This window comes from Paralichthys olivaceus, chromosome 20, assembly GCF_024713975.1.
Source record: "Paralichthys olivaceus isolate ysfri-2021 chromosome 20, ASM2471397v2, whole genome shotgun sequence".
In the NCBI taxonomy this organism is placed as follows: domain Eukaryota; kingdom Metazoa; phylum Chordata; class Actinopteri; order Pleuronectiformes; family Paralichthyidae; genus Paralichthys; species Paralichthys olivaceus.
Genome location: NC_091112.1, coordinates 10,886,520 through 10,903,100, shown reverse-complemented (window position 1 = coordinate 10,903,100; position 16,581 = coordinate 10,886,520). Strand labels below are relative to the sequence as shown.

Genomic DNA, 16,581 nt, shown 5'->3' with positions numbered 1-16,581 from the left:
TTTTAGTATAAGTATCATCAGATGGTTCAGTGTGTTTTCACTTCCTTACTTCACTGAACCCTGAGTAAGAAATGACTGGATGTCAAATACTGAGATTTAACTTAACTAAGGTCTTTCCAGCACCAGAAAACATAACCTTCTATCAAGCTTGTCAACAAACATGAAATCTATTTGACACAGTTTGCTCCGGACTGTGAGTTCTTACATTTCACACAATCATACATCAGTCATTACATGTATCCAGTGAGCAAACACATGCTTACACCACAGCTGACTGCAGCTTCAACATCTTTATCAGATCTGGCTCTAGGGCTTTTTTGGGGCTTTACATGTCTTAAAAACAGCAGTATGCCTTGTGTTTTGTGAGGGGGAGTGTGTGCATGTGCATGTACATTCACAGGTGCACAGTGAAAACATGCACCATGAAAATAGCTCACCGGCCTGTAATGAGTAGGTAATAGATGATGACGCAGCGATAAGCGGTGAACTCCCATCTGGATCTTTGGAGGGAGTGACTTGGACCGCTGATGCAGACTCTTATTATGGGCTTGGCAGTGCTGGCTGGCAAGGTAACCGATCGTTACCCTGCCCTGGATGTAAAGGCTGGCATTATCCCTGATGTGTGCATGTGTGAGCGGGAGTGTGCACGTGGAGGTGGAGGGCGGGGCTGTCAAAATACACAGGTGGTCCTCAAGGAATCAGTGATTACAGCGCTTGAACGAAGCTCCGACACGAGGAACACTTTCCCTCTTTGCACTGCACACCTTACACTGCAGTGCAGGAACACTTGGTTTAATAGTGCAATTAGCACAAGACTGCTCTTCATCCACTAATGGATGCATGATGTCAAATGTGTCCAGGAGTAACCTCAGGTTATGTTACTGACTTTGAGATTTAAAGTGGCACGCTGCACATTTCACGCATTAAAGTGAGTGAGTTGACACGTCATGTGGAAACTGTTGTGTAACGTGTCCTGTGGCTCTGCAGGAGAAAACTAAATCCTGGATGACTTCTAAGATGGTGATGGAGTTTAGAAATCTTTGTATGTTCAACTGCATTGTGGGAAATGTAGGATCTGCCTCTGTTTTTGAGCTGGGCCCATATTCAAGGCTCATTGAGTAGGAATACAAGAGAGGAGCAACTAAAGCACCTAGTTACAGCGACAGGATATGACAAACATGCATCAACAGTGAGGCCCACAAAATAGGAATAAAAAAAAGGAATTGAAAAAGGAAGTCATTGAATTGTGGTAAGATTGATGATGGAGCAAGACACAGTGGCAATAATAACTGACGCAGATTAATACGGATGTATAATAGTGGACTGGAAAGGAAAAGCCAAAATGATCTGAGTCCGACCATCCATCGCCACTAACTTTCTGTCAGGCACTGGGATATTTTACTTGTCGAATGCTTTTATTTTTAATCAGGAAATGTTTGGTTTGCAGTAGCAACAAATGAATACAGTTCTGATCCAGCTGTGGGAGAGTGAACAATAAGCACTGAGGTTAGTATCAATGAGAAAAGAATGAAAACTAAGTAGTGTGCTGCATCATTCCCTGTGATTGTTTCCACTTGAGGAAGTGAGGGCAATATTATAAATGGTGGATTTCTCCACAAACAATTAAAACCATTATAGTGACTTGATTACAGGGTTTGAATACATTAAATGCTGAAAACAATCCAGGCATAAATAGTATCAAACAAGGTTTATGAATGAGACAGTAGCGTAGCATCACAGCACCACTTATGTGTGATTCATTACTTTTCTTCTGGGTTGAGTTTGAAGGCCCTGCAGCCACAGATCTGTAAAGAACCTCCACTTAACTGAGTATCATCACTCTGCCCTGCACCAGACTCTTTTTAATGGTGGTCGCGGTTCACAGTGATGTCAGTGATGTAATTCTTATGAGCAATATTTTCCAAAGCCATTAAGTAAGGTCTCATTAATGTGGCAGACTGGAACAAATGTTTCAGGTCTGGAAATGTTTTCAGGTCTGAAAGTTGTTGTTGTTGTCGCCGAAGGAGGTTTGCTTGTGCTTCGCTGCCATTAAACATTAAACAGAGGACAACAGCCTCTTTGCTCTTCCTCCTCACCAACTCTGTGGTAATGATGCAGGGTTTTGAAACACAAACTTGGATTTCTTAATGCAATTTCATCCAATTATATTCCCATTAAAATCCCCCAAATGATTTGGAATGATGCTCGGGAACAAAAACGTTATTGCAGCTATTTCAAATCACTAAATAAGCAAAAAGAAATAACACTGCTGACAAAATCCATCAGAGGATTATTCAGAGGAATCGTTTTGGAGAGCTCGGAGAAATGCATTAATGGATGTGAGAAGCAGGGAGGGCTGATCACTTGTGCAGATGGTTTTGGTGAAAAGATGCTCCAGATGCCTGGATGACCCACATACAGTAACCGCATTGCATTAATAATTACAGGCTAACCACTTGAGGATTTTGGGGTTTCTTTATATATAAGTATTTTTGGCTCAGAGTGCTTTCAAACCTACAAAGTCTGTGGATAAAACTGTGGCCGAGATACATTCACACGCAGCCAACACACACCCCGTTACTCTCAGGCCTGTGGTCTCGTGTCCAGTGGGGTCAGCCTTGCTTCTGTTTTTAGATACTGCTCATTAAAGTGAGAGAACACAACAACCACATGAGGGTTAACTACCAGTGTCCGAGCGTGAGGAATGTGTATTGTTTTTTAGGGAAAGAGGAGCTGAGGAGAGATTTATAATAGTGGCACTCACCTTTTGCCAACATGTCTTGGTTCAGACTTCTAGAAAAAATAAAGTATGACGGAAATTCTTTTACAGCCAGTAATTTTGCAGTTTTAGACAGAGGGCGTGGTAATCACCTCTCCTTGGATAGTTCATGTACATACTCTGGCTCAACAACAGCCACTGGCAACTGCGGCCAATGCCAGGCACGGTGAGAGAGCATCTGTCTTTATGTGCTGCCCAGAAAAAGTGCAAACATCCATTACATGTGTAATAAATGGGAACTGAGACATCAATCACTCAGAGGCTCTTTAACAATTCCACATGACAGGTAAATACAAGCCTGTAGGCCTGTAAACACCTGCTCCACTGCTTTCATGAGCATTTTGTGAATAAAGGTATTTCTAACTTTCTTTTATATTCACTCAAGCCGAGGATCTTGAAGAAAAGATAATATTTCAAATCTTCATTCATGCAATTTGCAGAATAAACACCTGGCTAATCCAGTTTCAGACAAAGCCTATTAATAGAGGTAACTCAGATGGGCGGGAGTCTCGATCAATTACCTAAAAATAACTGAGGAATACGTTTCTCATCTTCAGCCAACAAAGAGTCCATTCAGCTGGAGGTCAGTGTGCACGGCTCAACTGTTTGACTTTCACCTGTGTTATGTCTGCGAGTGACTTATTAAAAGAGACACATGGTCCTGGTGCGTTCAGTGACAAGAGCCAGGACCTGAATAGAAAAACAGAAAATAAAACAAGCTCCGTTGTCAAGGAAGAAAATGTTCCAGAGTGAAGAGCCGGGTTCTTATCCCTGTATGCTCAAATACAGTATTTTAAACTTTTACTGTCAAGTTGTATAACATATGCTTTTCCTTTCTTTCTCTTTTTCTATGGTTACTTATTTGTCTTTTTGTCACAAATGCGCTTTTTTCTTTTTTAATCATTTATTTACTATTCAGATATGAATGCTGAACTCTGCTAAAAGTGGATTCTACCCATGACAGTTATAACTCACTTCGTGGGACTGTTGAGCCTTGATGAAAGTATGCGCTCTACTGAGTGTCACACACTGTTATTTAAAGGGGCTGTTTAACATAGACAGTTATGCTGAAACCAACCAAAAACTATCTGCATGGCTTTATAGCACCATCTTGTATCTGAGTGAAACCTACTTTGAAACGTTCTCAAAATGTATGAATCTGACCACAGGAAATACTGCAAATTCTGCTCTAAAGATAAAAATGTGAGGTCTTTACGCCACATCATCTACACATTGACCATGTATTTATTTTCATCTGAAGCCGATGAAGACTTACTTCCTTCTTTGCAGCCACAACAGTTTGAGTTCTGGCATCAGACACTAGTCACCACCCACCGAGCCACAGTCGCCTTTTTTGTTCTTCCCAGGGCAGCAAAAACTGTCGAGTTCAGGCTGACGCACAGTTTAGCAACGTTCCTGTGTACTCCCTCAAAGCATATTTATCTGTCTGTAATGACTCTGCTCCTTACACACACACACACACACACACACACACACACACACACACACACACACAGGAAGCCAACAAAAGGAACAGCCAGCTCAGTGTTTGCTCTTATCACCCTCATGTGAAAATGGTTTCTCTGTATTTCTATTTGTAAAACTCTCAGAAAAAGTTGACTTTAAAAAATTAAGCTGATATCTTCTGTCTTCAGTTTGCTTTTTTGTGCACTCGGAGAAGTAAAGGTGGCAGGAGAAAGAGGCCTCTTGATGTGCAGGATACTAATCCAGCTTTTAATATGGAAACTACATGAGCTATGTTGTCTTGAGAGTAGTAAAGTGTGTCACAAAAGAATATTGTTATGTAACCAGGGATCTGAGGCTTCAGATTTATTCATTCCCTCCTTATACAAGGGTTGAACTTGATAAATGGCAAACAGAGAGACACATTCGACATTTTGATTAATATCTTGGGTTTGCTCTGTCAGCACAGTGGCAGCAGGCCACAGACCCAGAAGACCTAGGAATACAGACCTACATTTTCAGGGGCTGTAAATTTAGTCAAAATAAAATTATATTTTTTAGCTTTGGAAAAAAAAAAGAACAAAGATTATGTAAAAATGATGAAAATCAGTGTGATTTTGGTTATATGAAGCCATGAAGCCATGAAAGCGCACAGAAAGCTGCCTCTTCAACTTCTCTGCTCGGTGCCAAGTAACTTGTCTTGGCCAATAGTCTGGAACTCTGCTGAGCATGAAAATAGATAAGTCAAACCTTTTCTTTAATTGTCTAAAAGGACAGAAAATTGTGAAAATTGTCCTTTTGAAATTGAAAGTGAAGCCCAAAGTGACATCTTCAGACATCTTGTTCTGTCAGGTTTCAATCACATAAAACAAAGAAAGGCACATTTTTTACGATGGAACGAGGTCATGCTTGATGTAGCTACTTGACTCTAATGCTTAATTGATGATTAAAAGTCATCAGAGTCAAAGTAGGAAATACATTTTCCGATATTGGATAAACCAAATAATCATTTCATATTTAAATTATTTTACAATCCTACAACCAAGTTTTATTAACAATAGATATAATTAAGTATAAAAATGTACTGTATTCATACATACATCTAAAGTTGTTGTGTATGCTCCTCTTTCATAACCTGCGCTTCCTCATTTCAGTACAGGAAGTGAGTTTGCAGTCAGATGTAGAGCTGTCGCCACACTCTGTGGCGCTTCATTCTTGTAAAATTCTGTGAACATGGTACTTCTCTAATGACAAACACCGCCACCATGCCCCGTTCCGGCCATCATCTCTTGCCACACACTTGATGCCATCACAGCAGGCGAACTTCAAATCCAACAGGTAGGTGATATTTAATTTCATGTCTATCCATCCTGTCCAAATGAACGCTGTGAGATGTAGGCCTCTGTTGAAATTCATGCACACAAATGCATAATTCTGATTAATCATAATGTAAAATGACAAATGCTTTGCAATTTGGAAGCATTATTTTGAAATTTTGAAAAATTTATTTCATTAAACGGAACTTGATGTTGCAATGGAAACATACAAATCTCAACTCAGCGTTCCCATTTTGCAATGAGTCTGTTGGGGACAGTCGTTCAATCGTGAGCTTTTAGGAAGTCACAAACTTTGTTGTGTAGAAGGAGAAAATACAGGTTGTTATATGAGTGGGAAAAAAACCTGATTGGCATATTTACATCTTTTTCTTTTTCTGCTCTCACTTTAAGCTGGAGCCCATCTGGAAGATGGGGAACATGATAAAAGGTGGGCTCGCCAGGGACAAGATCAACACTCAGAACATTGACAGCCCTCAAAAGAGTAAGTTTTTAAATAACACCAAAAAATATAATGAAGAGACCAATTTAGTTTTCGGTTGAAACAGCTGAAGTAGTGTGAAGAGTTTGTGAAGGGCCGAAGAATGTATCCTGAAGTGTTTGGAGAAAAATAATGGTTCTTGAGAGCTTGTGAAATGTTCACAAATATTTTCACATCCTGCATTCTTATATCAGCTTTTGTGTGCATGTAAAAAATGCACTAGTTCATTTGAATCTGTGAATTTGTCAACAAAAAGTCCCAGTTCAAGTTTTGCCAATGTAGATATTTTGTGCATGTGTGAAAATGATGAAGTATAGTGTGCGGCCAGGTGGCGGCAGGTCAAAAAGCAAAAAGCATAAAACATAAACTATGATCATTCAACAACTATAAAAGTATCTACAGTATATAAGAGCCAGAACCCTTGCTATCTATTTAAAGCTTAAATTAACTCTAGCTGGAATAGTTGAATTTCAAAGTGGAGAATTTTATACTAGAATGTCTACTAACAAATTTAGTAGAATTTTTTAGTAGACATTCATTTCAATGGGAAATATTTTTTTAAAAGTTGGAATGGAGTTTCTATGTTAAAGCAAGTAGAAGTAGTTAAGCAGTACATGTGTCACGTCAAAAAAAATGTGATTTCACCATCTCTACACTGAAGTTCACTGACTTCTGCCAGAAAGTGTTTATGTGCTTTACACAGCTTTGTTAATCTGACCATATCAGCAATGTCATAATAGAGTAAACGACACTGAAAACTAAATCAAACAAACACTCAGTCAAAATTAATTGACTATAAATTCTGATAATGGTCTGTTTTTTAAAAATCTTTGGAAATTTCCAAATCATGATGTCTGTGTATCATCATGTGGCTGTTTCTAAAAGCTGTAAATATTCTTCTTGGCAGGTTCTGAGGACAACATGGTGGTGGTGCTTCAGGATTACCCATCTCCTGATGTCAGCGAACCCATCTATAGGATGGGGGAGAAGCTCCGAGTCCTTGCACAGTATGATCAAGTTCTGCATTCTTGTTTTAAATATTCCAGCCTTATGATACAGAAATTAATCTTTTAGACAGAAGATCAAAAATAAATATGAGGAAATAAAAACAGTGAAGGAGCTCTCACAGTATGGAGAAGTGCTCACATTAAAGGTCAACTGTTGATTTTTCTTGGTGGTTTCAGGGACACTTATTGGTGGAGGGTTCGCTCCGTCCAAACAGGGAAGGAGAACTACATTCCCAACACTCACGCGGCCAGAGTATATCATGGGTAAGTTCAATAATACTGACGCTATCCTCTAGTATTGTTCTATAGCTGGTCTGTTTCAGTGTATAATAAATCCCTAACAGCAACAAATGCATCTCTCTTCCCCACTATATCTAAGATCTCTCTCTGAGGAGACACAAATATCCCAAAACATCAGTTGTGTTTCATGTTGCAGTTTCAGTTGTATAAACTGGAAAATATTCAGCATTTAATCTCTTCTCCAACTTGCTGTGTCAGGTGGCTTTTTGAGGGGGTGGAGAGGCAAAAGGCAGAAGACCTTCTGCTTCTACCTGTGAACAGAGTGGGCTCATTTCTGGTGCGGGAGAGCAGCAGGGAGAGAGGTGAGAGTCTGCAACAATCATCTTCTCATTTGGGATGAACTTTGGGTTACAGAAATTGTCAGAAAGTACAGTTCCTGCAGAGGGGAAGAAGTAGTATGTCACTAAGTCAGATTTAAATCATTAAAAAAGAGGAATTTACTGAAAGAGAGTGCGTAATTCTTGAGTCTAAAACTGATGAGAAAATGGTTTTCACTGATGTTTCTTTAGGTCAGTATTCACTCTCAGTGAAGCACAGGCACATAAAGCACTATCGCATCCTCAGACTGGACAACAGCTGGTACTACATCTCCCCCCGTCTCACTTTCCAGTGCCTGGAGGATATGGTCAACCACTACTCGGGTGAGTGGATGCACAAACACTTCAGATAACACAAATAATTAGAAAAACACAGGCCTAAACATGTTTATAAAAATCGAAACAAACTCTACATGTAGAGCCGAGCGCAAGAACACAGACTTGTTGACATGAACTGAAAACCACTTACTGTGACGTTAATATGGAACAGTTTGTTATCAGGTCTCATTTTTATAAATATATTTCCTGCTATGACAATTCATTTTTGGACACAACAGGAAGTGACATACAATATGCAAAAAAATGTGTAATCATAACTTCTTGCAACAGTGAAATTATTCTTGTTGAGTTCCCCTTCACTAGTTTGGTCAGTGTGTGCTCATGAGTAGCGGGATGTGAAAGTGGTTATTGTAGATAATGGAACATAACAGAGAGCAGTGTTATAGTTACCCTACCTTTGCCTTCACAGACTCTGCAGATGGCCTATGTTGTGTGTTAACCTCTCCCTGTCTGTCCGCCATGACCCTTCAACCAGACGCCAGTGCCACAGCTCCGCCTGTAGTTATGCGACGCAACTTTGACTGGAAGAAAGTAGACAGGTACAATATGGGCTTGGTCATGATTATAGTGCAGAATTATTCTGGCAGATAGCAGCTGTTTATTTGTCAGCTTTTGAATGTCAAAATAACCAGGATAAGATGCAAGAATTTCAGGTAAAAAAGGTTTGTTTCCAGCTACATTTCTAAATATTCAAGCAGATTTTTATTCACCTGGTTGTTTTGATCATATTTTGGATTAAATAGCCAAACATAGACATGGATTACAACATTTTTTCGCAGATGAAGAGGACATTTGTAATGCTAAGCTCTGTTTTTATTTATGTCTACATCTCCTGTCATTGCAGGAGACAGCTGGTGAGCACAGACAGCTGCAGTGACAACATGGTGAGCTACGGTGTCAGAAACAGCATCGCTGCCTACCTGTCCTTCTCTGAGAATCAGGACCATGCACAATTCAAGGCAAAGAGCAGGAAGAAGAAGAGCAAATCAGTTTATGTTCTCCCTGAAAACGGCCTTATGCACTATGAAGACTTCTAGAGGCAAATGGAATACCTTCAAGCAGGGGGCAGTAGGGGGCATCCTTCTCAGAAATGTACCAGCAGAGGTCTGTGCTGAACATCTCAAACATCATACTTCAACAATAACGCAAAGTGTCCGACCACTTACACTTGGACTGAGTTGATAAAGAAAGAACTAAGTTGAAGTGGACAATAGTGCAATTGAAATGTGACGTGTGTATCCTGCACATGGGCTGGAAAAACAAACACGATTGTATGAAGATGACTCGAAAGCTGTGGGCACTATTTGGCCATATTAATGTCTATATGAGTATTTGTTGCTTTCAAATCATCAAACCTGTGTTGTTTATAAATGTTGAATGGTTTAAAAGTCTTATTGTGACAACAGCTTGAACTTGCATTTTTATTTGCCACTTTTACATTTACTTTTCACCTGATTAAGTTCATTAATGAATGTGTAAATATCTGCAAATAGAAAGTAAATATGCAGCAACGTTTAATTAAATTGTCATGTTTGTGTCTGATTGCATTAACCACCATTTTTGGTCTCTCTTGATAGGGACAGAACACGTTAAGATTATAGCAACAATGATTGTTTACATCTGTAGTCCCTTTCACAAACACATAGGCATTTGATCTTTGGTTTTGTATATTGATTAGAGCAGTTTTAAGTTCTGGCATTAAACAAAGTAGGTGTTGAGAAGGTCGGAGATATGATCATTAGAGGAAATTCAAATGTCAGTGGCAAATTATACATGATTCACTCAGAGGAACAACTCAGCTTGTGGGAACAGAACACAGTCACTACATTAGGATTAAAATGTACTTCTTTGTTCACTGAGCGTAACTTCCACATTTGAGCATGAGTGTTTTACTGCTGCAATAAGATCTATGGCTCTGTATCAGTGGTCATGATCTTGTACTTTTCCACTCGGTCTGTGTGATTTATCCGCGTACATTGTAAGTTGTTGGTAGTTTCTTTTTCTGTTAATGTTTTTTTAACAAAATCCAGGTTTTAAAGCTCCAGTGACCAAAATAGGCAGAAGTTCAAGTTGCTCCTTAATTCAAATTGCTGTCGTTATGTGTTTAACTTCCTCTGTTGACCTTTGGCTATTGCTGCTTATGCAAAAGTCTCACTGTTTTCACATGGTCACAATATGACAGGCTGACTGCATAACTGCTGTTTAATATGATGTTAAATAAAAGCATACATGCAAACAGAAAATATTCATACGAGAATCGATATACTTATGTAAGAAAACCAAACTTTCTTCTAACATTATCATATTAGTGCTTAATCAACTTCCTCTGTTGTATTTAACAGCTTGAGCTAAACATTTTTAACCATTTCTCTGAGGAAACCGATCATTGAGTTTGGGTCTAAATAAACAGCGCAGTGTCTTTATCTGTAGTTTCCTGCTCCTGGCTGGTGCATGTGAGAGAGTAAAGCATGATAAATAAGTTGAGGACTTTAATGTGTTTAGTCAGTCGGTGAGGAAACGTTGACTGGAAGTGATGCGTTGGTCTCCTGATGGGCTCAGGTTTCTGGCCCTGCATGCATACGTGGCAGCAACATAACAGACTGACTGGATGATTACTTAGATAAGAAATGAGAAAGTGTTGCTGGACAAAGTTATACTCATTTTTTAGACCTTTATCTAATCTTACTACACATTTTAACCTTTTTAAATGACTCTATATTTTCAATTTGAGAAGGGAAGTCACTTATCACTCCTGTGGTTTAAAGATGTGTCATTATGTGAAACTACACTGCTACTGCATTAACTTCCGTGGGAACATACACATTTACAATTTACAAAAACCTGAGCTATTCTGAGATCAGTTTCAGGAAGTCTGATTAAGGTGTACATCCCCGAACTACCGCATCACGAAGCTGTCAACCTGTAGCCAGTCTTCTTATAGCTTTCATCACATTTATGAGCCGTGTGTGTGACCTGTCAAGCTCAGCATTTTCTTTGTCAGTAAAACATAAGGATCAAAAAGTTCAAGCAACCTTTCAGGAAGTCAAGCAGGGTGTGTGTGTGTGTGTGTGTGTGTGTGTGTGTGTGTGTGTGTGTGTGTGTGTGTGTGTGTGTGTGTGTGTGTTTGTGTGTGTGCGTGTGTGTGTGTGCGTGCGTGCGTGCGTGCGTGTGTGAGTGGAACAATTATGGCTGCACCATGCAGAGACTGATGTCCAGTCAGCATTACTCACTCCTCACGTCAGACTGCCTCCCTCCAGATGGAAAAATGTTGGAGGTGCTCTGAGTGAATTTGTTGCTGATCTGTGATTCATTGAGAGTTTTTAAGATGATGATGGTCATGTCTTGAATACCAATGAAGGCAAATATGTGGGAAAATCTTTCATCAAAGGCTCAATGTGAAAATGAAAATAAGAAAAACTTTCCCTCTGACCCGTCTGCTCATCCTTATTCACTCAAAACAACTCTTCCCTGAGATCATGTGAGCATGTCCTCCATCACCAATGCAGATAAGAAAGACAATACCCTGTCCCCCTGCCAATCATCACAGACCTGTGTGTGTACACAGTGAAAACAAAGGCTCTCAGTGGGGCTGAAGAGCGGAAGAGTTACGGCTAAGACGCCAGACACCTGGGCAGAGCATGTTGTCTTACGAGAAAAATCCTACTTCAAGACGACACAAAGGGGATTTGAGGTTCTGCATCTGAATTTTGTTCAATGTTCCCATGGATGTGAGCACCAAGGAAAACATTTAAACTGCACTTTGGCCTTTTATTGTTTTCCCTGCAAGAAGAAGAAGGAGAGCAGAGGCCGGTCTGCATCTCTGGTCTTCAGCAATGAGATGAAGGCACGGAAAGAAAAAAGTTAAGGGATAAATAAAGGAAATTAAGAGATGTCGAGAGATTTGTCCTCCTACGGCCTGTTTTCTGTTAATCAGGTTCCTGCTAATCTCGCCACATCCTCTTGCTCCACCCAAGGCCCAGCTGTCCAAACCTCTGACTTCACCGCTAGTTAGAATTCAGATAAATGTTTGCTTAGCTCAGTCAAAAACACACTCCCTGCTTTAATTAAAACTGCAGCAACTTTTGTCATTACATGGAGGAGGAGTTCATTCTTTAAGTGGGGATGTTGTAATGTCATGTGACGTTCAATTCTAACTTGGACCTTTCCTCAACAGGTGTAGAATAGAAATCTGTATTGTTCTCTTTCAATGGCAACTGCAGACAACAGTGGGAGAAAGTGAAGAATACCCGACCAGTGCCAAGATCATGGTAATGATTTAATTTCTCAGGGAAAATCGACAACTTAACAAATGTAAAGTGAGAATTTGCCAAACCTCTTTGTGAGGTGAAACAACCTCTTCCAAAGAATGCTGTCAACAACATTGGCCTCACAGAAACAGCACATGAGAACATGTCCTTTAACGCTAAACCCAAGGGCCTCAGCCAACACACACATCATATTCAACGCTGTCCAGGGAGCCGGGGGAAAACAAACAGAAACTGAACATTGCAAAAGAGAAAAGCTTCACATCTTTGCCAGAGAAAAGAGCTGCTCTTATGTGACCTGTCATGACTCTGTCTGCTCCTATTCCTGAAACGACTTTTGCAATATTTTTTGCATAAGGATTCTTTTCCTTGACGTGTAACAGCTGCTTTACCAGCTGGAATTAAGTGCCACTGGTGATAGCTACAATAGTCCCTTTTTACAACATAGGAGAAGATGGTGAGTATCCCATTTGAAAGTCTTCTGCACTAGTTTGATGATTTGCCAACCACCAGTGGAGGTTCGGGACATATCATCAGCTACGTACCTTAGCGTCATTGTTCTTCAGTCTTTTAATCGCACAACACCCTCTGCTAAAGCAGGCCTAACACTTGAGTGTGTTTCCATAAAATCTTGGCCATCAGTTTGGATCTTTCCTTAACCACTGGCTGCAGCGTTCTGCAGTCTGTGATGTTCCAGTAGAACTATATATACAGAGCGATAGAACCCAGCTTAGTTGATTGTGAAAAGCCTGAACGAATATTGCTGGACAGAGAAAAAAAAGACATTTGGATTTGGAAAGCTTCAGTCAGGCAAGAGGCATAAATGAGTTTTTCTGGGAAGCAGTTGAAGGACAGATATTTGGATAAAAGGAACAACCTGGCTCTGCTGTCATTCAACTTGGCAGCTGAGTTTAGAACCCAGAGCCCAGAGCATCCTGCCTGCTGTTGAGCTGCGAGCGAGCTCACGAGGTGGAGAGTTCCTTTTGGAAAAAAGTACATTTTCCATGAGGAGAATTCCAAGCAGCTGTTTGCCACGTGGCTCCTCACAAATAATTAACACAAGCAACATGGTGTCTAATTAGAAAGTCAATTGATGGTAAACCTAAAAATGCCCAGCTGGCGTCTCATATATATATTTTTCCTCTTCAGAGTCTCATAAACTTCAATATTTTACTGCTTTGTGATAAGAATCCAAAGTTTAACCTCAAATACCTGTAGATTATTCTACGTGTGTTCTTTCCATTGCCCTCAGCTACTGTTGAACCCCATGTATCTATAAAGAATGGCAAGCAGGATGACAGCCATGAAAAAAGTAGCATCAGGAATAAGTGTAAAGTGCTTCACAGTCGGTGAAATGAAAGGGAAGATGTGGGAAATGAAGATGAATGTGCTCCAGGTCGAAGAGTTGGCATGACATGGACCTGTCACAGACAGAAACTAATAAGTGATGGATGACTACAGATCTGCTCGGCTCGTCTCTCTTGCTGAAACATTCATCTTCTTGTCTGGGTTGTAATCACTCAAACTGGATGGGTGTCAGCTGGTGAAACAAACCACTTCCTGTTGTTCAAACACTTGACAGGTCAAAGCAAAAATGACGTCACTAGTGTCAAACACCAACTTAAAAGGGAACAAAGAGTAAAACAAACTTCCGTGTAACAATGTCTCTGCACAGCACAGCAGTGATGTATGAGCATTTTGCTTTTGGGAGTAGAGACATCCTGCAACAACAACTGCTGCCAGGGACATTTAATCCCTTTCTCTCACACATGCAGGGTAGACACACTCACTCACATCTAAAACACTGATATCTTTATATCCTTTATCTGAAGCAGATGTGTAAATAACTCGTCACTCAGGGTGTTGCACATGCAAACTGTTGTATCTTCAAGGGAATCGCTTGGCATTTTGGGGAAATGCACATGTCTCCTTTCTGGCAGAGATGAGAAGACGATATCAATCTCGTATTTGTCTTTTGAAAATGAAGCGACAGCCATTAGCTGCAAACAACATTCTACCTCTCAAAGAGGAACAAAAAGTCTTGTTGAATTAACACATTTGCATCTCCACTTGCTTACATATTATGTGCATGCCATGCATTACTTAAAAAACACCAGGAGAGCAAAGCAGCAAAAGGTTCATAAACAGGTGACGTATCTGTTACAGGCATCAGCACAACAAACAGTTGAAATTTAATTAGTTGTATCCTGTTCAATTGGTTCTTATCTCTGTGAAGAAAGGGGAGGCGGCTTGAGGTGGAAGATTTCCCTGATGAAATATTTTTTACAAAAGGTGCTGATCTTAAACTAGATTTACACACACTAACATTTTCAGTGCCTGAGGCCCACGCTGCCTTTGGAGAGGGGTCAGAAATAACAGAAAATCTCTGACATGATTAATTGCACTTTTGGCTGCTGATTTCCACAGATAGAATGAATAATAGTTGGACACAGGGCCAGCTTCTTATCAGAGGGGTAGCGCTCCTCTGCAGACGTATGTGAAGCTCACTGGAAGAACCGGATTCAGGGCCGTCAGGAGCTCTGGGAGGGGTTTCTGTGCTATTACATGTTTGAACAACTTCACACTCACTTAACGTTTTCGAGGGGGAAACAACTCAAATATGTAAAGTGGCCTTATTGTGTGATGTGAGGTGCTCTCACAAAAATACAAAAGCACATTTGAGAGCCCCTAAAAAGATATGAGCGCCAGAAATAACATGCGTCCTCTGCTTCACTGTACGTGCCAGCTAATGTGCCCTCTGGCAGCACATGAGTGTGTTTAATGATAAATGCAAATGTGTGTGTGTGTGTGTGTGTGTCTCCTGTTGCTTTCCAGGAAACAGAGGGGGAGTACTTCAAACTATTGCATGCCTTTTTTCTATTTTCTAAAACATTTATTAAACAATGAGATACTGAAGTCAGGCCGGCATTGCATAGAATTCCATTCCTAAACACTGAACTGCTGAAAGTGTTACTGATAGCTTGTCTACATGAACTACTTTAGGGAAAAGAAATTTCATTTGTTGCGCTAATTCTCTCCAGCTGCACGGCAGCACAGAAATATCTCATCTGTCTTGGTGAAAAACTCCATAAAATGTGCCACAAAGCAGGAAATCTACAATTTTCTGCTCTGCAACTCGATGTGTCCATTCTTAAAAATAATAATAATAATAATAATATAGGAGGACAGCACCGGTTTCTGATTAGCCACGCAGGCATCACCACTCTTAGTCAGAGCTCCTCTTTTTCCTTATCAGGCTCTGCTTTGGCACAGAGGAGCATCCACTGTTAAAAAGCTGGACGTTTTCCATGTGGAATGAGAGACTGCATGGAGTCAAACAGCTGGCGAGAGAAGAGGAGTTGCTTGCTGTAGCAGTAGCTGACGTGGAGCTAAAGTACGTGTGCATCACTCACACACACACACACACACACACACACACACACACACACACACACACACATATACACACACTGATGCCTGTGCAGCTGGAGCAACTCGAGATGCCTGTCAGGTGACCAACGAGTGAACCTCAAAGCTGAGTCTTGAACAAGGGGAGACAGAGTGTGTCTCATTTCAACAAAATGCAGTAGTTAAGCGGTTGGGAATGTACACACACTGACAGGTACGTGTATGCAATGACCAGACTGATAAACACATACGCTTACACACTCATGGACACTACAAATACTAGCATCCTGTGAGTCAACGTAATGGTTAACAGGATAGAGTCACTTCCATCCTTGTGAGTTTTTATAGAATGCAATCTATTGCATGAGATCTATTGCATATACTGTACATCAGATTTATACTCTATGACAAATCCTGTTTCCCAGATTCAGGTGACAAGCATCTACTCATTCTAACAGCAGTAGTTTTCTGTGAGAAATGTCTGGAAAAGAATCACAAATAAAGCTGTTGAATCACATTAAAAAGGTTTTGTTTGTTCGATGTGCCTGATGCAAGACTCCATATCTATGGGATACTCCCTTTGTGTCAACTGTTTCCACAATGGTGTTGTGTTTCATCTCTGAATTAATTGCAGACTCCGGGCCTACCACAGACAGAGCAGTCCTGGAAAAACACATTACGATGGGTCTTGACTGCAAAACTTTCCAAGTCTTGGTAGTGGTGAATGGATACATGGAAAAGTCATTGTGCCCCCAAAAGCCAGCCGAGTCTCCCTCGCTCCTTTGCCGCCAAGATGAAGTCATCATTACTTAATCTGCCTCCTGCCAATCCCCCAACTATGTGTCCCTCAGCATTGTCCACTGAGTGCAAGGCACGCACGGGGGCCA

General features: G+C 40.5%; 1 protein-coding gene across 1 annotated transcript; it reads left to right on the top strand.

Moving 5' to 3' along the window:
* The first annotated feature begins 5,395 nt into the window (after positions 1 to 5,395).
* On the top strand, positions 5,396 to 10,264 carry sla1a (Src like adaptor 1a). The gene is made up of 8 exons (XM_020090527.2): positions 5,396 to 5,581; positions 5,971 to 6,061; positions 6,966 to 7,065; positions 7,243 to 7,329; positions 7,564 to 7,667; positions 7,875 to 8,006; positions 8,431 to 8,560; positions 8,866 to 10,264. Exons 2-8 carry the CDS (start codon positions 5,989 to 5,991, stop codon positions 9,056 to 9,058), a joined length of 819 nt encoding a protein of 272 aa, XP_019946086.1. The 5' UTR covers positions 5,396 to 5,581; positions 5,971 to 5,988; the 3' UTR covers positions 9,059 to 10,264.
* Positions 10,265 to 16,581: the final 6,317 nt, after the last annotated feature.

What these genes read in the sequence shown, in the direction of transcription:
- sla1a (XM_020090527.2), top strand. Translation starts at nt 5,989, where the DNA reads ATGGGGAACATGATAAAAGGTGGGCTCGCCAGGGACAAGATCAACACT. An exon ending in AAGCTCCGAGTCCTTGCACA is followed by an intron (nt 7,066 to 7,242) that starts GTATGATCAAGT and finishes TGGTGGTTTCAG; the next exon opens with GGACACTTATTGGTGGAGGG. An exon ending in GCGGCCAGAGTATATCATGG is followed by an intron (nt 7,330 to 7,563) that starts GTAAGTTCAATA and finishes TTGCTGTGTCAG; the next exon opens with GTGGCTTTTTGAGGGGGTGG.